We start from the raw sequence: 22,579 nt of genomic DNA, 5'->3' as shown, positions 1-22,579 counted from the left end.
TGTTCTGAGGCATCAAGGGATCACCAATTTAGTATTGGAGGGCAGCGTGGAGGGTAAAAATCGTATAGGGAGACCAAGAGATGAATACACTAAGCAGATTCAGGAGGATGTAGGTTGCAGTAGGTACTGGGAGATGAAAAAGCTTGCACAGGATAGAGTAGCATGGAGAGCTGCATCAAACCAGTCTCAGGACTGAAGACCACAACAACAACAACATATATATATATAATAGAGGGAAACATTCCACGCGGGAAAAATATATTTAAAAACAAAGATGATGTGACTTACCATACGAAAGCGGTGGCAGGTCGATAGAGACACAAACAGACACAGACATACATACACACAAAATTCAAGCTTTCGCAACAAACTGTTGCCTCATCAGGAAAGAGGGAAGGAGAGGGAAAGATGAAAGGAAGTGGGTTTTAAGGGAGAGGGTAAGGAGTCATTCCAATCCCGGGAGCGGAAAGACTTACCTTAGGGGGAAAAAAGGACGGGTATACACTCGCGCGCACACACACACATATTCGTCCACACATATACAGACACAAGCAGACATATTTAAAGACCTTTAGGTATACACTCGCGCACACACACACACATTCATTCACACATATACAGACACAAGCAGACATATTTAAAGACAAAGAGTTTGGACAGAGATGTCAGTCGAGGTGGAAGTGCAGAGGCAAAGATGATGATGAATGACAGGTGAGGTGTGAGTGGCGGCAACTTGACATTAGCGGAGATTGAGGCCTGGTGTGTAACGGGAAGAGAGGATATATTGAAGAGCAAGTTCCCATCTCCGGAGTTCGGATAGGTTGGTGTTGGTGGGAAGTATCCAGATAACCCGGACGGTGTAACACTGTGCCAAGATGTGCTGGCCGTGCACCAAGGCATGTTTAGCCACAGGGTGATCCTCATTACCAACAAACACTGTCTGCCTGTGTCCATTCATGCGAATGGACAGTTTGTTGCTTGCCATTCCCACATAGAATGCATCACAGTGTAGGCAGGTCAGTTGGTGCTTTCACATGTGGCTCTGCCTTTGATCGTGTACACCTTCTGGGTTACAGGACTGGAGTAGGTGGTGGTAGGAGGGTGCATGGGACAGGTTTTACACCGGGGGCGGTTACAAGGATAGGAGCCAGAGGGTAGGGGAGGTGGTTTGGGGATTTCATAGGGATGAACTAACAGGTTACGAAGGTTAGGTGGACTGCGGAAAGACACACTTGGTGGAGTGGGGAGGATTTCATGAAGGATGGATCTCATTTCAGGGCAGGATTTGAGGAAGTCGTATCCCTGCTGGAGAGCCACATTCAGAGTCTGATCCAGTCCCGGAGAGTATCCTGTCACAAGTGGGGCACTTTTGTGGTTCTTCTGTGGGGGAATCTGGGTTTGAGGGGATGAGGAAGTGGCTCTGGTTATTTGCTTCTGTACCAGGTCAGAAGGGTAGTTCCGGGATGCGAAAGCTGTTGTCAGGTTGTTGGTGTAATGGTTCAGGGATTCAGGACTGGAGCAGATTCGTTTGCCACGAAGACCTAGGCTGTAGGGAAGGGACCGCTTGATGTGGAATGGGTGGCAGCTGTCATAATGGAGGTACTGTTGCTTGTTGGTGGGTTTGATGTGGACGGACGTGTGAAGCTGGCCATTGGACAGGTGGTGGTCAACGTCAAGGAAAGTGGCATGGGATTTGGAGTAGGACCAGGTGAATCTGATGGAACCAAAGGAGTTGAGGTTGGAGAGGAAATTCTGGAGTTCTTCTTCACTGTGAGTCCAGATCATGAAGATGTCATCAATAAATCTGTACCAAACTTTGGGTTGGCAAGCCTGGGTAACCAAGAAGGCTTCCTCTAAGCGACCCATGAATAGGTTGGCGTACGAGGGGGCCATTCTGGTACCCATGGCTGTTCCCTTTAGTTGTTGGTATGTCTGGCCTTCAAAAGTGAAGAGGTTGTGGGTCAGGATGAAGCTGGCTAAGGTGATGAGGAAAGAGGTTCTTGGTAGGGTGGCAGATGATTGGCGTGAAAGGAAGTGCTTCATCGCAGCGAGGCCCTGGACGTGCGGAATATTTGTGTATTAGGAAGTGGCATCAATGGTTACAAGGATGGTTTCCGGGGGTAACACATTGGGTAAGGATTCCAGGCGTTCGAGAAAGTGTTTGGTGTCTTTGATGAAGGATGGGAGACTGCATGTAATGAGTTGAAGGTGTTGATCTACGTAGGCAGAGATACATTCTGTGGGGGCTTGGTAACTAGCTACAATGGGGCGGCCGGGATGATTGGGTTTGTGAATTTTAGGAAGAAGATAGAAGGTAGGGGTGGGGTCAGGAGGTTGATGGAGTCAGGTGAAAGGTTTTGAAGGGGGCCTAAGGTTCTGAGGATTCCTTGAAGCTCCGCCTGGACATCGGGAATGGGGTTACCTTGGCAAACTTTGTATGTGGTGTTGTCTGAAAGCTGACGCAGTCCCTCAGCCACATACTCCCGACGATCAAGCACCATGGTCGTGGAACCCTTGTCCGCCGGAAGAATGACGATGGCTCGGTCAGCCTTCAGATCACGGATAGCCTGGGCTTCAGCAGTTGTGATGTTGGGAGTAGGATTAAGGTTTTTTTAAGAAGGATTGAGATGCAAGGCTGGAAGTCAGAAATTCCTGGAAGGTTTGGAGAGGGTGATTTTGAGGAAGAGGAGGTGGGTCCCACTGCGACGGAGGATGGAACTGTTCCAGGCAGGGCAGGATTAGGATCATTTTTCTTCATGGCAAAGTGATATTTCCAGCAGAGAGTATGAGTGTAGGACAGTAAATCTATAATATATAATAAATTACAACGATTCGGGAGTCAGTTGATTCATGAAAATTGGAATAGCTACATACACTACTGGCCATTAAAATTGCTAAACCAAGAAGAAATGCAGATGATAAACGGGTATTCATTGGACAAATATATTATACTAGAACTGACATGTGATTACGTTTTCACAATTTGGATGCATAGATCCTGAGAAATCAGTGCCCTGAACAACCATCTCTGGCCGTAATAAAGGCCTTGATACGCCTGGGCATTGAGTCAAACAGAGCTGGGATGGCGTGTACAGGTACAGCTGCCCATGCAGCTTCAACACGATACCACAGTTCATCAAGAGTAATGACTGGCGTATTGTGACGAGCCAGTTGCTCGGTCACCATTGAGCAGACGTTTTCAGTTGGTGAGAGATCTGGAGAATGTGGTGGCCAGGGCAGCAGTCGAACTTTTTCTTTATGCAGAAAGGCCCGTACAGGACCTGCGACATGCGGTCGTGCATTATCCTGCTGAAATGTAGGGTTTTGCAGGGATCGAATGAAGGGTAGAACCACAGGTTGTAACACATCTGAAATGTAACGTCTACTGTTCAAAGTGCCGTCAAGGTGAACAAGAGGTGACCGAGACGTGTAACCAATGGCACCCCATACCATCATGCCGGCTGATACGCCAGTATGGGGATGACGAATACACGCCTTCAACATGCGTTCACCGCGATGTCGCCAAACACAGATGTGACCATGATGATGCTGTAAGCAGAACCTGGATTCATCCGAAAAGATCATGTTTTGCCATTCGTGCACCCAGGTTCATGATAGTCCATGCTGCTGCAAATGCCGTCGAACTGTTCGTGCAGATGGTTGTTGTCCTACAAAGGTCCCCATCTGTTGACTCAGGGATCAAGACTTGGCTGCACGATCCGTTACAGCCATGCAGATAAGATGCCTGTTATCTCGACTGATAATGATACGAGGCCGTTGGGATCCAGCACGGCGTTCCATATTACCCTTCTGAACCCACCGATTCCATATTCTGCTAACAGTCATTGGATCTTGACCAAAGAGAGTGGCAGTGTCGCGACACGATACACCGCAATCGCGCTAGGCTACAATCCGACCTTTATCAAAGTCGGAAAGTGATGGTTCGCATTTCTTCTCCTTACACAAGGCATCACAACAATGTTTCACCAGGCAACGCCGGTCAACTGCTGTTTGTGTATGAGAAATTGGTTGGAAACTTTCCTCTTGTCAGCACGTTGTAGGTGTCGCCACTGGCGCCAACCTTGTGTGAATGCTCTGAAAATCTAATCATTTGCATATGACAGCATCTTCTTCCTGTCGGTTAAATTTCGCGTCTGTAGTACGTCATCTTCGTGGTGTAGCAATTTTAATGGCCAGTAGTGTAAGAGATTTGCAAAAGGCAGAGAAAGTTAATAAACTACCATGATACCTATGATACAAGGAAAAGAAAATTAGATATTGAGGGAGTTAAAACCAAATAAAGATAGAAAGTAGTCCCCACTCCACCATCCATCCCAGGACACCTCCTGCAGAAAGGCTTGATTGAGGGCCAAAGGCGTGGTGTTCATCATCCTTTAGTAAGGTTAACATTAGCTTTTCTCCCTGAGGCCCCAAAAAGTTTATCCAACCCATCTACTTTTTGCCCTGACACTGTGAAAGATTCGTATTAACTTTACTGACTTTTATGTTTGAACATTTCTACATTTTAATAGAATTTTCATGCGTATATAGAAGTGCCATAATTCAGTTCTGTGTTCAGTTGTTTATGTGTTACATTCATGTATGTTAAACTATTATTGTACAAGATTTCTGCTTGGTGTTTTGTATTTTTATGTACCAGCTATTTTAAGAATTACTTTATGCAGCGTCTAACCAAATAACATATTACCTGGCAATGAGAATTCAAAGAATCATTATGATGATCCAGAAGAGCAATGGCAAAACTCATGGAACTGATTAAGATGTTGATGCTCCAAGAGCAGTAGTTTTTGGAACGATGACAGGAAGCATCAAAATAATGACATGGTTTGTAAAAACTGCTGAAAAAAATGCAGCATTACATTGTTAGATCAAAAATAAAGTGCTCCAGCATTTCCCACATTAGAAAGAAGAAAGGAATGAAGGGACACACATATGGGCCATCTAGATCAAAATTTTGAGGCACACCTGTTAACTAATCACGGCCAGAAACAGGTGTATGTCCTGTCATGGGCCGTCAATGATATGTTCGGCCTGCTGACAAAACTCTTTTGAGAAAATGATGTCAGTAAGGAAAATATACCAAACTGGTTAAAGAATCATCAGCCCATTTTAAAACAAAAAATAAACCTATGCAGACATACTCAGAGTGGATGACTGATTTGCGTGGTGGTGCAAGAGATGCACTTTCATATTTGAACATGACTCTGCCAAGGGATTACTTATACTGGCAGATCAATCACAGTTGTCATTATACTGCATACCCCTCATAATACCATGTGAAATGCAGCTCTGCAATACACCAGTTCTTCACTTGATGATGTTTCGAAAATTGATGAAGCATACGAAGCTGTTTATTGAACTGTGAAAACAAACAAGTGTGAAAATACAGGAGTGTCACTGGAAGTTTTTCAAGTGACCTGCCACTACGAATAGAGGAGGTCATAATCAGGAAACTCTTCAAAAGAAATGAACCCTAATCGGGATAAACATAAGTCTTGGCCGAAGTATGATAGCATATTCAGAAATGTGGTGTGCAATATGTGCTAGAATACAGGCCACATATCCACCACCTCCGTGCAGGGAATTCTTTCACTGCCAAGAAGCATCAACATTCAAACTAATGGACCAGTGAAACACAGAATGAAGCTGTATCAGCTGAAGAAGTTAGCTGTAATGAAATCAGCAGTAGTGAAGATGCAAGAAAAATTTATATATTGCTGGAAATCAATGGCTGTACAGTGAAAAACCTTTTGGATACTGGTACAGCTTGCTCACTAAACCTGGATGCTTATGAATAGTTGGGATCAGCAGATACTTCAGTTCAAGTTCAACACTGAAAACATTCATTCAAGCCCAGATTAACTTAAAGGGAAAAATTATTGAAGTGGTAAATTACAATGGAACAACCAAAATGTATCCATTGAAGACGGTCAACTCATAAAAAACAGCCAGTCTCTTTGACATGAACTGGTTTGGTACCTTCAGTTTCAATATTGGTGAAAATAAGTCAATGATTGCAAACATGGTGGATCAAAATAAAAGCCAAGAAGCAACTATGGCAGGATCATGAATCTCTTTTGTAGCCTGGCTTAGGCACGGGAAAGAGCTACAAAGCAGTCCTGAAATTAAAGTCGAGAGACACACCAAAATTTTTTCAGGTCCAGACAATTACAGTTTGCTGTGATGGATAACATTAAATAAGAAATTGAAAAATTGACCAAAGACACAATCTGGAAGCCCAGCGAATGGGCTGCACGAGTTGTGACTGCATCAGAACCAAATGAATTGGCAAGGAAATGCGGAGATTTCATATTGACTGTATATCTGCAGCTGAAAATAGATCAGTACCCAATTCCAAGGCATTGAGGAGCTCTTTCAGAAAATCAGATTGGCAATTGTTCACAGAAATAGACTTATCAAATGCATATATCCAGTTGGAGCTGGTCAAAGAATCCAAGATAATGACAGCTGTCTATACTCCAATTGGACTGTTGGAATACCAGAGGTTACCACTTGGTATAGCAAGTGTTGTTGCAGTGTACCCTCAGTTTGTGGAACAAATCACAAGTACCAAACCTGGATTTGCCAATTACTTGAACAATATAATTGTCACAGCCACAAATGTGGATGAGCTTGTGAAGAATATGGGCATGTTTTTCACATGAATGGAAGGAAATTGACTCAGATGTAATAGAAAGAAATGTGAATCCTTTAAAAACAAAGTAGAATACCTAGGTCACATCATTGTTGCAGGTGGAACCCAACCATCTGAAGCAAGTGTGGAAGCAGTGAAAAAGCTGCCTCATGCAAAGAATATTCAGGAACATGAATCTTTCACTGGACAAGTAAATTACAACAAATAATTCATCAAAGGGTTTGTTGTAATTTTCGGACTGTTGAATCAACTCAAAACTAAAAGAAGACAGTATACATAGACCAAGCAACAAGAGTTGCATTTTTTAAGCCCAAGAAAAAATTTATCGAGGAAACTAAATTAGTGCATCTTCATATGGTATTGTCTCTCAAGTATTCAGATGGAGCAGAAAAAACCACCGCCTTTGCTTCCAAGGCTTAAATAGATGAACATCAAGCCAGATAAAGCCAGACTGAAAAGGAAGCACTATCCACTTCACTGCTGTAGTGCTTACACAGTATTATTATTATTATTATTATTATTAGTGGTGATCTTCAGGCACAAAGTGCAGTAAGTTTAGCACATGAATTTTAATTTGTTTGGTTTTAAATGGGGTTGCAGGATGGTGTGAGTGAAGCAAGTGTTGCTAGGGAGAGATGTAGTGCACAGCAAGCAAGTTTTATAACAAGTGTCTACCCTCAATGTGGACTAGTAGCTTTCTTTTCCGAGATGGAGTTGTAGGTAGCAATTGCAATGCACTGAAAATTCCTTCAGTATTCTATAAAATAGTGGTGTTATAAATAAGAAGTACCAATTGTCTTATTGACTAATTAGTTCATGGTTTAATGAAACAGCTACAAACACTGAATATCATTTATATTTCGTCATTTAGATATGGAACTGTTTAAAGGAAGATTAGTTAGGTGCTTATGTTGGTTGTTGATAGTGGTGGAGGTGGGTGAGCAGTGGGGATGGGGAGGGGGTACTAGGTAATATGTGATTGCTCTAAGGGATAATGGTCTCAGAAAGATTGGAACCACTGCTCTGCATGCTCCTGCCCTGTGATGAAAGTTTCAGGTTCCTCATTGAGAGATGACACTAATGATTTTTTTATCGAACTTGCTGAACGTACATATCTTTCTGCTTGTTTTGCCACTGATATCCGTTCCGACATGGACACCCTCAAAGAGGTCAGGTCTATTTGTTGCCATTAGATCCAATATATTTCTGTCATGAGCAGGGTTCTGATCTATCTGTTCTAGGTAGTTTTCAGAGAAGACATTTGTTACTGTTTCACAGGATGTCTTATTATGCCTAACAAAAGTGTAATTTTCCCAGTTGATTGTTGGATGATTAAAGTCTCCAACAATGATTACAGTGTTATTGGGGAACTTATATACAAGTGAACTGAGGGTCTCTCTCTAAAGTTTTTGATTACATTAGGGGATTAGTCTGGTGGGCGATAGAAGTATCTGATTGCCATTTTATGCCCACCTCTGATACTGAGTCTTGACCAAACAAATTGCACATGCAGCTTCAATTTCTGTCTCAGTGGATTTGAGTTTCTTGTATACTGCCATAAATACACCACCCCATTTCCGATTTCCCTCTCCTTTCAATATACACTTAAATTTTCCCCAAAAATCTGAGTGCTATCGAATTCAGTGCAACCTGTTTGCACAGTTGACTAAGTATTGTGGTACTGTGCATCATAGAACAGTAAGCTAGCACCCCACCAGCAGTGGGATGATACAATGCTGACATGTATCACTGAAAGCAGTCCTTGATGTACCATGATGCAAGTTGGAGAACAGCCCTGCCAATTGGTTTGCTTGATCTGAGGAACACTTACAAGCTGAATTTGGATGCTTCAGCTGCCGAACTTGTGTGCTGTGAAATGTTATGCCTACCAGGGGAGTTTGGGGATCCACAGTCCTTGCAGCTACCCAACTTCACTCGTCATTTTATTTGTCCATTGAGAGAACATATCTCCCACATCCGGCCCTGGCAACCATCCAGTTATAGGACTGGGGCTATGTATGTACATCAAGACATTCACAAGTGCACACTTATAACGCCATGCTCTGATGGCTTCAAACCCCCGTTACTATCGCCTTACTCATGAACGCGTAAAGTTTTGCACAAGGAAATCACACCTTCATTGTTAAATTTAATGGCAAAACCACTACTGTGACATTGGACCACATGAAACCTGCTACCTCTTTGAAGAAGAAATTCCAACGAGGACAACACAGTACAGTCCCGACCCAGTTCCCACTGCTTCGTCACTGCCGGTTCCGACAACCGTCAACACAGAGAAACCTCCTGGACACACGACACAATCAGGTCAATGAGTCCATTTCCCTACAAGGTTTTTGGACACTGCTCTGCTTTCCCTGTGAGGGCTGATGTAGCAGATGGAAGTGGCACTACAGTGTAGTGCAGTTTGTGTGGTTTTCAAGCATAATTTTTTAACGCTGTAAAAGTGCATCTGCATCAGCTGCCAGAAGCACTGAATTCTATGATGCTAGTGTGCTATGGGTAGAGTAGTTGTTGCATTCCATTGTTGCTTTCCATTGTTTATTAGTTAGAGAATTGTTTTTGACTGTTGCATGTTCTAGTTTCCATCTAAAACTCATCATCTGACATTTGGCATAACCAACTCTCTGTGTATTTAAATAAAGTGTTACTGATTTTGATGTGAAGAGTCTCTTTTGCTATTTTGGCGGTTAATAGTACATGCTCAGTAATTTATTGAGATGGCCACAGACACAAGGCCACTCAGAGATCTTCAATGAGCTGACTACTAGCTCAGGTGGTCTATTAGCAAATAGATGTTTTCTCTCATACCATTCATTTGAAATTTTTTGTCTTCATTCAGTTCATATTTTGGATCTAATCATAACATAGTTCCATTGTCGCATAATAAACGCCAAAGTGACTAGCCATAACTACTTTTATGGCTGTCTGTATCCTAAGGTCTGTAAACTTGTTAGAATACAATATTAATCTCATTTCAAAATCTACCCAATAGGAATGGAAAGCTCTTCCCTAATGTCACAAGACTTTAACAATTCACTGAGAATGTAACAAGTAGTTTAAATAGACTTTCATATTTGCTTGGTAGACCCTACAGAAAAATAATAAATAAAAAATCTGACCAAAATAAGACTCTGTAAATCAAACAAAATTAGCAGACAACAACAACAGCCACAAGTAAGGTGATGTAGATTCCAACTCCTCCCACACTAGAGAGCTGCAGTTGGCTGCTTTTGGTGGCTCAGTGTTGCACTCAGCAGAGGCCATAGCTCCAGAGACTTGGTACACATCTGAAGGTATAGGCTGAAAGCCTACACAATGTGACAGTAGGCCACGAGCCATGATGATTTTATAGCTGAACCTGGACAAGCCAGTCTAAGAAGTGCCTAGATGTGAAAGTGCATACACGAGAACCTCTTACCATGCTAGAGCGGCCCTCATTGTCATAGCCTGCCTCTGGGAAAGAAGTATGTGTTACAAAAAGAATATAAGTGCACTAGATCCTCTTCTCTTCAGGTGTTGATGTCCACTGTTGCTGCTTTCTATTATAATACAAAGCTAGACAGCTCCTGCTTCTCCGTCGCAGAGTTACATACCATAATCCAATATTGCTGAACTTCTTAGGAAAGCACTGTTCACACAAAATAATCAGACTTGTCATATTCATATTTGCTATTTTCCTCTCCCAGTGGAAAATCCAGGATGGAATAATGACAGTATTATGAAAAGCACAGATTACTACTCACTATATAGCAGAGTTGCTTAGTTGCAGATAGGCACAACCAAAAAGATTGTCAAACAAGTAAGCTTTCGGACAAAAAGGCCTTCATCGGAATTAGACCCCCCCCCCTTCCTCCACACACACACACACACACACACACACACACACACACACACACACACACACACACACACACACACGCAACTCACGTATACATGACCACAGTCTCTGGCTGCAGAGGCCAGACTACGAGCTGCAGCACGTGATGGGAAAAGCAGTCTGCGTGGTGGGCTTAAGGAAGAGGCTTCGGCAAGGAGGGGAGGGGTAGCAGGGTAGGGGTGGGGCATGGTAACTGCTTGTGGGAGCATACAGGTTCAAGTTGGAGAGAGGGTAGGGCAGCTAGGTGCAGTCGCATTTGTGCCTTCCACCATGAATCTTTGCTCCTTCCATCTGCGTCAATACAGTAAAAGTTTCCTTGTTGCTAGCTAGAACCCAGTCCCACATACTGTTCCTGCAGTGATGCTTGGCTCATGTGCCCCCCCTCCCCTCCCCAATGGCCTTACCATCAAATTACCCATCACAGCCTGCAATTCCTCCTTTCACAATGACCTCCATCTGTTCAGATTCCACCAGTCATTAACCCTCACCAACATAGTCCTGCAAAACCATGTCAGCGAGGCCTAAACCTCCTTGAAATATGTCCTCTCAGTCTGTAAAATTCTCCTGCTATGCAGTCCTGGATACCATATCACACATTGAAACTCTTGTTCTACAGGAACTAGAGCAGCATACACAATGCCACCTCAAAAAAACTCTCCAACCTGTTCACTTCCTACTCCCGCCTTGAACTACCACTATCAACCACCTCTACAACAATCTGCAAACCTCTCCCAATATAGCTGACAAACCTTGCCTTGCAGTCCTACTACATTTACCCCACTCTCATACACTCCCACCCATTACCATACAGAATCCAGAACCTAAACAGACACGCAACACAGTTATGAACTTTTCCTCCAAATGCCTTAGCCCCACAGAAGTATCAGTCCTTTTCCATTCCCAAATTCAGTCATGCAGGACTCATTCAAGACTACCTCTCCTTCTCCCGGTCCCTACAGTGGAAACACTTTTTCACCATCAACCCTACCAGTCAGACTCAACTAAAGACCATTGTTGAATCCTGCCTGACACACTTCACTCCTCCCTCCAACCATATCCATCAACACTGCCCCCAAAATACCCCCTGTTAACTTTCCAGAATTTCTTGATGTTGAACCTTGCCTCACCAACACCCTCCAAATCCCTGAACATGGAAGCTGACCTTACATTCGCAGAAAGAACCACAATCCACTACCTAAAAACTGATCTCGACCTTATAATCCTACTTGCTGACAAACACTCTGCCACTGTTGTTTTGAACCATAAGTATTACCTGGCAGAATGACTCTACCAGTTAGGCCCATCCCAGAACCTCTCCCCAGTGTCCATTTCTCTCCTCAACCCTACTGCTCCCCACACTCCTACCTTCTACATGCTTCCTAAAGTGCATAAACCTAACTACCCAGGATGCCCCATACTGTGCCCCCCATGAGAGAATCTCTGCTCTCTTAGACCAACACCTTCAGCTTGTTACCCGCAACCTACACTCCTGTATAAAAGATATCAACCATTTTCTCCACTGACTCTCCACTGTTCCTGTTTCTTTACCACGTGGTACCCTGCTCGTCACAACTGATGCACCTCCGTTTACTCTAACCTACCTAATGCCCACGGCCTTGCTCCTTCTGAATACTACCTTTGCCAATGCCTGACCAATTCTGTTGTGTACATAGTTCCGCGTAGTCAGCGCGTACACAACTTTCCCACTAGAGCGCGCCCTGCTAAGTACAACAGCACAGGCGCAGCGCTCGTCCATCTCCGCACTACGAGATGGCGCTGTCTTAGAGACGGACCAGATTCTGCTTCCACTGATCCGCGTATTAATATGTAAGGCAGCCAATGAGATTGCTGCTAACGTAGAACCTTTTCTTCTCGCAGATCACACTCGCGCAGTGATACCTGAATGCACAAGGTATTATAACAAGTGTACAGACCTCCGATTAGTCAGTCTGCATTAGTCTATAGTTAAGTTGCAGTCTGCGCCTAATAAGATTATCATATTCCTGTACATGGCCATGAAGATAAATGTATAGACACTTTGTCAAGTATCTGAGATAAGTGAGAATAAGATTAACGTACCAAGACCAAAGGAACTTCAGATTGTCAATTGTAAACAGCATCCAGAATCAAGTTAAGTAATTTCTATGCTTTTTATTATTTTAATAAATGTGTGTGAAAATTAATCAAGTTCTGTTTAAAGTTGGTCACCGTCAATCTGCTACTCTAAGCGTGCAAGTGGCATTTCTATCGTCTGACCTAACGGCAGAAGATAAACACGCCACGATAAGACCACGAGATATTGCTGACACTCGCCTACTTTGTTAGAGCGACAAGTCAAATAATCTGATGGTGTGTGTACCGAAGGTCTTACAGTACGCACACCACAGATTCCCTCCTAGTCCAACTATATCCTCAGTCACAATTACTTCTCTTTTGAAGGCATCACCTACAAACAAATCCGGGGTGTAGCAGTGGGCAGCACCCAGAATCCCAAACCCCTCACCTGTTTCAGATTCACTGATGACATCTTCGTGATCTAGATCAAGGGTGAGGACAACCTATCCACATTCCTCCAGAACTTCAACACCTTCTTCCCCATTTGCTTGACCTGGTGCTCCTCACCCCAACTAGCGACCTTCCTCCGTGTTGACCTTCAGCTCAGAGATGGTTACTACATCAGTACCTCTGTCCATATAAAACATATAATATCTCCTCTTTGACAGCTGTCACCCATTCTATACAACCTAGCCATGTATGGCTGGTGCATCTGTAGTGATGAGCAGTCCCTCTTGAAATATACCAAGAGTCTCACTGAGGTCTTCATAGACTGTAATTACTCTCTCAACCTTGAACAGAAACAGATCCCTCTTGGCTTATCTCTCCAGTCACTTGCCACTTCCCAAAGTCCCACTGTCCGGCCACAGAGGAGCATTCCCCTTGTGACTTAGTGCCACCAGGACTTGTAGCAAATGTATCACATTCTCTGCCAGGCTTTTGACTATCTCTCATTGTGCCCTGAAATGAGGAATGTCCTACCACTATCCTTCCCACCCCTCCCACAGTGGCATTCCGCTGCCTATCAAACCTACACAACACATTATCCTTGTTCATCTCTACGCAACTCCTTCTCCAAACCCCTTGCTTCACAGCTCATATCCGTGTAATAGACTATATGCGAGACCTGTCGCGTACATCCTCCCACCACCACCTACTCCAGTCCAGTCACAAGCTTCACTTATCCCATTGGAGGCAGGTCTACCTATGAAACCAGTTATGTGATCTACAAACTTACCTGCAACCACTGTGCGGTGTTCTATGAGCGTATGATAAACAACAAGCTGTCTGCATGAATGACCACAGACAAGTTGTGGTCAAGAAACAGCTGGACCACTCAGTTGCTGAGCATGCTCCCCAACACATTCTTCATTTTTATTACTGCTTCACAGCCTGTGCCATCTAAATCCTTCCTACCAACACCAGCTTTAGTGAATTGTGTGGGTGGGAACTCTCCCTGCAGTATATCCTACATTCCCGTAACCCTCCTTGCCTCAACCTTTGTTAGTCACTGTCCATTACCACCTACCTTCTTCCTTGTTCCCATTCCAGTTCTATGCAGCTCTCTGTTCCACCAATGCACCCACAGTTTTTGTACTGAACTTTGTCAGCTTTCCATCCTTCTGCCCTGTGTCTAACCTCCTGATTGAACTTAGCTACTCTGTCATTTCTCCACCTCATCCCTGTATGCTCCCACAAGCAGCACTTTGCTGTCCCCCACCCCTATCCTGTTATTCCTCTCCCTCCCCGCTGCAGTCTCTTTCTTACCACCACCACCACCACCACCACCACCACCACCACCCAGATTGCTTCTCCAATCATATGCTGCTGCTTGCAGTCTGGCTTCAGCAGCCAGAGACTGTGCTTTTTTTTTGTGTGTGTGTGTGTGTGTGTGTGTGTGTGTGTGTGTGTGTGTCTGCTTCCGATGAAGGCGTTTTTTGCTGAAAGTTTACTTGTGTGACAATCTTTTTGTTGTGCCTATCTGCGACCCAGCATCTCCGCTATGTAGTGATTAGCAGTCAATCCTTTTCATAATATTGTCATTTTCTTCTTCTGAGTGGAAGGGTGGTCAGAAACAGTTTGAAAAGTATGTAAGGTCATTGCAGTGTAGATTGTGCTGGGAAATAATTGTTAAGGAAAAATTCAGTACGCCTCACCATTTTCCAGTTAATTACCATTGAAGTTAGCCAATCAGGACAGTGCGTATGCAAATTGAAGCGGCCCACCAGATGCAATAAGTATCAGTTGTTCTCACAGCGTGGGTGATGGTGCATGAGGCTACACAGCTTTTGGCTTGGGTTCAGTACTTACTATCAACCCATGTCCAATTTTTGTATCACGCTCTTGTTGGGTTTTAGGAAACTAAATGACGAACACATTTAACGGCACCTTCTCTGGCGGGCAGCTTGAGTTTGCGCGCACAGTGGCGTGACAAGCTAACTTCAGTGCAAATTAACTTGGAAATGGCACGCTGTATCAAATTTTTTACTTAACAATTATTTCTCAGCAAAGCCTGTCTGTCAACACCCTTATGTGTTTTTCAGTCAGTTTCAGACCAAGCTGTATAAAAAATGAGTTTTCTTGCCAGAACATCATTTGTTACTGATGCTCACTGCTATGTACAGTTTTCTTTCATCTGTGTGTACTGTGGTGGAAACTGATAAAATTTATCAGGTGTTAAAATCATGGTTGCGTTGTAGCATTCTTTCTTCTCACTTTTCTTCCCCAGTTCCCTATAGACTTTTCCTACTGCCAAGATTGTTCAATATGCAGTTATGTTACGTAAGGGACCATTCACAGCAGCCAGTTTTTCTTCCATCTTTTTTCCAGTGAATTCAGTTGTAAAACTGCCTATTGGCTTCTGTCTCGGGTTCTTCGGCCGACGTTCATCTAATGATTTTTCTGACGTTTTGCCAGCATGAGTGGCTGGCATTGTCAAAGCTTCATCGGCAATGGAGGGTGAAGCTTTGACAATCCAGCCACTCGTGCTGGCGAAACGTCAGAAAAACCATTAGATGAACGTCGGCCGAAGAACCCGAGACAGAAGCCAATAGACAGTTTGTCAACAAGTGGCCACGAAAGCCTTAACAATTTTGTAGTTCAGTTGTAATCGTGCTGAAAACTTATTTTATAATGTTCCACAAGGGTTTTAATTCATTCTCATTCCAGCTTATTTCTTGCACTTTGATTCTGTTCTAATCTAGGGTTTAAACTGATATTTTGTTCCTTTCATCACTTGCACATGTTAGCTGTCTTGCATAGTTGTTGCAGAGGATAGATTGTTGGCTTAGCATGCAGGAGGTCATGGGTTCGATCCTGGGTTGGGATGCATTTTTTTTATTCGCTAATTTAATTCTGACATTTCATACTGTAATATATGCCGTTTCTTAGGTCATATGTATCCTTAATTTACAACATTTTGTACTCTGAACGTAACAAATACTTGGTTAGACAAATAAGAAATAGGCAGTTCGAGCAAATGACATGTCATAGGACAGAATAACTACAAAAACAATATCAATTTCGAGATGCTAAAGCTGCGCCTGTTACACGTAATGCGCATTACCCTCTGACAGAAATTGTTCTGCATCATTCATACTGACATTTCTAATTCTGTGAAATGTTCTGTTTGGAATTACACTGTGTCCCTAATGGTAATAGATGTGATGTTTCCACAGTCCCATCGATAGAATAGTAGTAGTAGTAGTAATAATAATAATAATAATAATGCATTGAAATATGTACTAAACAGCATGTGGTTACCAGACTCAGTGTTGAAAGGCATAGGACCATGGTGATAACACATACAAGTAGTAACCGAGTTTGGACATTATTCGCAAAGCACATTGGTAGTTCTATTGGCAACATAATGCCCTAACGAAATATATGAACCTGAATGAGACAAGAATAATAGTTGCTACTAAACTCTGGGACCACTGGAGGAGGATACAAAGAAAAGAGGTTTCGCATCTAGTGGATGAGGTAATTGTGAAATTCCATGACATGAAAAGGGCTTCTTTCAAATCTGACCAACCTTCCATTTCTACGATTGTAGTATGCGCAAGTGTTTTCTAAAGGACACGCTGCAATCACTGTTGATGATTAAGATGCCAGATACCGTACCACATGCACTACATTTACCAAATAAAATACATATGCCTCAACCCAGGATCGAACCATCAACCTGCTGCATGCTAACCCAAAACTCTATCCACTGCACCAACTGTACAGCAAAAACACTGTGTGCTGACGGAGATAGTTACCATACATGTGGTTATAGTGTTGCCAGATTGCCACCCTTTAACGTCCTTTTTCTCCCAGATGTACTTGCCAGCCGACATTTTGTGACAGACAATTTTTTTTTTTTTTTTTTTTATTTAAATCGCTGGCATGTGAGGAGTTGCGCTGCAAAGCCTGAGTGCACGAATTTCACTTCACCCTGTATGTCATATAAAGCACTGCTTAACTATGTTGCTTTAACCATTCTGACTGTTCTAGGTAAAGCCCACAAATCATTTGTGAGCTGAATATGAAGGGAACTAACGATACTGAATTACTATTTATCCTCCACCACACACCATGCAATAAATATGTTACAGAACACAGCTGTAGATGCACATCTAGATGTAAAATATATATATATATATATGTATGCTTATTTCGATTTTTTATTGTTGCTGGTTTCAATTCCAAAAATTTGACCTGGTATTGTGGCACAGTAGAATTTCTGTGACTTATAATTACACATTTCAGTGTTTTTCAGCAATTATTACAGTATTGTTAAGGCTTTCATGGCCACTTGTTGACAAACTGCCTATTGGCTTCTGTCTCGGGTTCTTCGGCCGACGTTCATCTGATGATTTTACTGACGTTCCGCTAGCATGAATGGCTGGCATTGTCAAAGCTTCACCCTCCATTGCTGGTGGTGAACTGGAGCCGAGCTCGCAGCTGCAGACTATATGTACCTGGCGCGCCAACGTCCGAGGGCTTCTCCGCGGTAATTTCGGGTGTGGTTCTCCTCTTGCTACCTGCGACGGTCATTCGCTGCAGTGCGGGAAGCCAGGATCCGTTTACCTTAATGCTTTCCTCTTTTTTGTTGAAGCTGTTCATGTGTTTTTGTTTTTCTACAGCTTCTCTGAACAAGCGGGTGTGATAGTGCTTCTCTACAGCCAGAACTTCCGTGTCGGCGAATTTTATTACGTGTTCAGTCTCACTCAGTGCTTGCTCTGCCATGGCCAATTTCTCCACCTCCCCAATCTGCAATGTCGCTTATGTTCTTTGATCCTAGTGATCGATCATCCAGTCATTCCAACGTAAACTTTTCTGAATGTGCATGGTATATGGTATACTCCTTGCAATGTTAGGAATATACCATATACCAAGCACATGCGGAAAAGTTTATGTCAGAATGACTGGACAATCAATCAACACCAGAATCAAAGAACGTAAGCAACATTGCAGGCTGGGGCAGGTGGAGAAATCAGCCGTGGCAGAGAATGCACTGAGTGAGACTGGCCACATAATAAAATTCACCGACACAGAAGTTATGGCTGTAGAGAAGCAGTATCACACCTGCTTGTTCAGAGAAGCTGTAGAAATACAAAAACATGCGAACGGCTTCAACAAGAACGAGTAAAGCCTTAAGGTAAACGGATCCTGGCTTCCTGTACTGCAGTGAACGACCGTTGCAGGTAGCAAGAGGAGAACTGCGCCGGAAATGACCGCGGAGGAGCCCTCAGACATTTGCGTGCCAGGTACATATAGTCTGTGGCCGCGAGCTCGGCTCCAGTTCACCACCGGCAATGGAGGGTGAACCTTCGACAATGCCAGCCTCTCGTGCTGGCGAAATGTCAGTAAAATCATCAGATGAATGTTGGCCGAAGAACCCGAGACAGAAGCCAATAGGCAGTTTGTCAATTCTTACAGTGCATCTGCAATGGACGATATTTGCTAGCCCTCTGTCTTAGATGTCCTCAGTTCACCATATGTACTATCATATGAAATAGCACAGTGGTTACAACACAGAACCATATTTGGAACAAATGAAATTCAAACCATCAGGCACCCCGAAATGACATCAAGTGAATACCATTGTAACTCCTTCAATAAAATGATGGTCAAATGACTCTCCCACCTTATCTCAATGAATTACTTCTCTACCTCAGATGATCTCAGTGTTAATGGTGTATTTAACTCTGTCCCTTAGCTGCCATGTTATATGTTAAGTGTAGAAGTTATGATGAATAAAGGAAAATGGCTAGAATGTGCTTTTAATTTCAGCTGGAGGTTCTGGAAATGCTGGTACAGAATGGCGCTGATCTGAATGCGAAAACACACCATGATGAAACTCCTGCAGGTATGAAAAGATTACTTATGCATACTCTTCATGTTCTCATATTTGTGCATGGGGAAGAGAATACTTTCTGTAGTAGATAAATTGGCTTGTGTTGTAAACAATATGCAATAGGTCTGAAACTAACTGAAAGCACTAAAACAATATAGTAGTTTCGTAATATCTTCTATCTCTTAATCAAATGAGCCCTAGAAATCAAGGCTCCTGACATGGGATATATCCTTCTCAAATGGATAAAGTAGAAGTAAGATTATTTTAAAATATGGAGTTGTCCATTTTACAGCCAGGGCCATTGACCAGTAAAACACTGTGCTTTGGTACAATTGAAGTTTAGAGGCTAATTAATCTTAAGACTACAGGAGCATTAGTTGCTCATGAAACAATGCTTTGTAACAGACAGTTATAATCAGCAGAAATTTACAAAAGCTGTAAGTGATAAAGGAAGTGCTGCAAGACAGAAACTACTGGAGGCAGATAGTGAGAGCAGCACGCAATTGTCACGTCAAAAAGAACACAATGGAGTTATTTGCCATGATCATAGCATTTGGGTGTCTATGTGGTTACGTGTGTGAATGTCTGTACTTCATACAGAAAAAGAGCAAGAGCTCAAAAGCTAGTGTGAATGCTGTTTTGTATTACTTGTCTCTGTGCTCCACGCATCGATCTGCTAGAGGGGAGTGGTTGCCTTTCCTTTATTTTATGTACAGTCAAACTTTGATATAGCGACCCTAAATATATCGAAGACCTGTCTGTATTGAATTTTTTCTTCATTCCCCTTGGAAGCTCAAAACCATGATTTTTCAAAGAAAACCTGTCATTATGTCAAAGTTTCTGGAAGGCCTGAGAAGGACTGAGTTTACCTCTGTACCTCGAAGTTCAATGGACAGAAACTCTTTATACAGAAGTCACCATATTTGTTGAAGTCTTTCGTATGGTACCTCTGTATACCGAAATGCGCACAAGTAGGGGAATCCCAGTCCCTCCTTTCGCTGCATCGATACGTCAGTGAAATCTGTGTCGCATTGCAGTTCCAATGCCCTTCAAGCAGGTACGATTTTAGGTAGTGTTTATTTTGACTGAGAGTGAGCTGTGAGTATCAGCCATGGGCTCTAAGTGGAAATGTCTGACAATCGCCGAAAAGCAAAACTTAAGTGACAAAGTGAAAGGAGGAATGAAGAAAAAGATAGACACAGCTGGTACCTTGGACTCACGCCACACGATCATCCAGTGCAACTACAACGGCTGCTATTGTCACCTAACAGAAATGCAACGTCTTGTCTCTCTCTTATTCTGCATTCTGTCTTCTCCAAAAAATGCATTTCCGTGATGACCACTCTCCCACTTTACGTGGTTATCGAGCATTCTGTCGGAACCATGCTGACCCTGGGATAGCATCAGGTGGGGTCTGCTCTTTGGTTCGCTCCAATGTCCTTAGTGACTGGACCTCCTATGTACCACCTTGGAAGTGATAGCTTTTAGAATGCAAACGACTCCGGCAATCACCATTTGCAATGTCTACCTCCCTCCAGATGGGCTACTTGCTTATGTTGCACTATCTACCTTACTTCAGCAACTCCCGACCCCCGTTTCTCTCCTTGCAGATTTCAATGCCCACCATCCACTGTGGGGGAGTGTTACATCAACGGCTCGGGGTATCCTAATCGACCAACTTATCACGGACTTTGATTTGTCTCTCCTCAACGATGGTTCCCCTACCCACTTCAGTGCTGCTCATGGCAACTTCTCTGCTATCGATCTCGCAATCCCCTCCCCTGCCCTCGTGGCTTCCGTACATTGGTCATCCCATGATGACCTTCGTAACAGTGACCACTTCCCAGTGACACCATTGTTCCCCTGCTGCCGCCAAGCAGACAGCTCCCCATGTTGGGCATTCTGCAGGGGCAGCTGGCCTCTATACATGTCTGCTGTCCGCTTTGACACCTCCCTCTTGAATTCCATTGATGTAGCCGTGCAAGGCATCTCTGCTGTTCTTCTTCATGCTGCTGGCACCGCTGTCCCCCTATCCACAGATACCCCTCGTCATCGTCCGGTACCGTGGTGGACCAAGGACGTTGCAGTAGCTGCCCAGGACCACCGACGGGCGCTGCAACGATTTAAGCCACACCCCTCCCAGACCAACCTCCTCATTTTTAAGCATCTTGTGCTAAGGCTCATTACATTATTAAGCAGAATAAAAAGGAATGTTGGGAGAACTTTTGGGGACATGTGCCTCTTTATCTCAGGTTTGGTCAAAGGTCTGTAGCGTTCTGGGCCGCCAGCAACAGTCCACTGTCCAGGTTCTGAACATCCAAGGAGCTCTGTGCACTGATCCATTGGTCCTCGCAGAACACCTTGCGACACACTTTGTGATGGCATCATTGTCTGCTTACTATCATCCTACTTTTTGCCAGCAGAAACACAGAGTTGAACAGGTCACCCTCCATTTCATCCTGCACCATGTTGAACCCTACAATGCTCCTTTCACTGAATGGGAATTGGTGCAGGCTCTTAGCTCTTCACGAGACGCAGCCACAGGGCAGACTCCATTCACAATCAGATGATTCAACACTTTAACGTTCCCCAGAGGCAACAGCCCCTCTGGGTCTTCAATCACATCTGACTCACAGGTGTTTTTTGTCACAATGGCGAGACAGTATAGTTATCCCCGACCTTAGACCCGGGAAAATGCCAACGTCTCTTGACAGCTAACGCCCTGTTAGCTTTACAAATGTGCTTTGTAAACTGCTTGAAAGGATGGTCAACTCGAGATTTTGTTGGGTACTCGAATCTCAGGGCCTTTTATCACCATGCCAGTGTGGTTTCCGGGCAGGGCAATCTCCAACTGACCATTTACTCTGATTGGAATCAGCCATCCGACAGGCTTTCACTCACTGCCGGCACCTTGTCACAGTGTTCTTTGACCTACATAAGACGTATGACCTGGCTTGGCACCATCACATTTTAGTTGCCCTCCATGACTGGGGCTTACGTGGTCCGCCTCCGATTTTTATCTGCGAGTTTTTATCATACCGGCTTTTCCATGTTCGAGTTGGCACTTCACTCAGCACCCCTCAGATTCAGGAGAACGAAATCCCCCAGGGTTCAGTGCTATGTGTCACGCTCTTCCTCATTGCCGTAAATGGGCTTGTGACCTCTGGTTACCCTAGCGTTGTACGTTGACAGTTTTTGCATCTGGTGCAGCTCCCACTCGGTGGCGTCTGCTGAGTGCCAGCTCCAAGGCGCCACCCGATGGGCCTCTACGTGGGCCACCACCCATGGCTTCCAGTTTTCCTTCTCCAAAATGCAGGTTCTGCGTTTTTGTTGTCAACCCACAGTACACCCTGATCCAGAACTTTATTTAGGCAACCAGCTCCTTGATGTTGTAACAGAGTTCTGTTTCTTGGGCCTTATTTTTGATAACAAGCTGACATGGCAGCCCCACATTCATCACTTAAAGACTACATGCATGCGGAAGCTTAATGCTGTCCGCCTCCTAGCCCACACGTCTTTGGGTGCACATTGTTCCACTCTTCTCCATCTTTACCATGCTCTGGTTTTGTCCAGACTCGATTATGGTAGTCACGTTTATGGCTCAACA

The 22,579-nt window shown here is 43.8% G+C and overlaps 1 protein-coding gene across 1 annotated transcript in view; it reads left to right on the top strand.

Annotated features, from left to right (window-relative positions):
- Positions 1 to 22,579, top strand: part of LOC124788215 (protein phosphatase 1 regulatory subunit 16A) — an 80,720-nt gene that overhangs the window by 49,344 nt on the left and 8,797 nt on the right. Inside the window, exon 7 of the mRNA XM_047255394.1 lies at positions 18,909 to 18,984. Coding sequence (XP_047111350.1) covers positions 18,909 to 18,984 — 76 coding nt within the window. The remainder of the gene's footprint in view (positions 1 to 18,908; positions 18,985 to 22,579) is intronic.

The sequence above is a fragment of the Schistocerca piceifrons genome, chromosome 3 (genome assembly GCF_021461385.2).
Source record: "Schistocerca piceifrons isolate TAMUIC-IGC-003096 chromosome 3, iqSchPice1.1, whole genome shotgun sequence".
Lineage (NCBI taxonomy): Eukaryota > Metazoa > Arthropoda > Insecta > Orthoptera > Acrididae > Schistocerca > Schistocerca piceifrons.
This window is presented reverse-complemented; position numbering and strand designations above follow the sequence as displayed.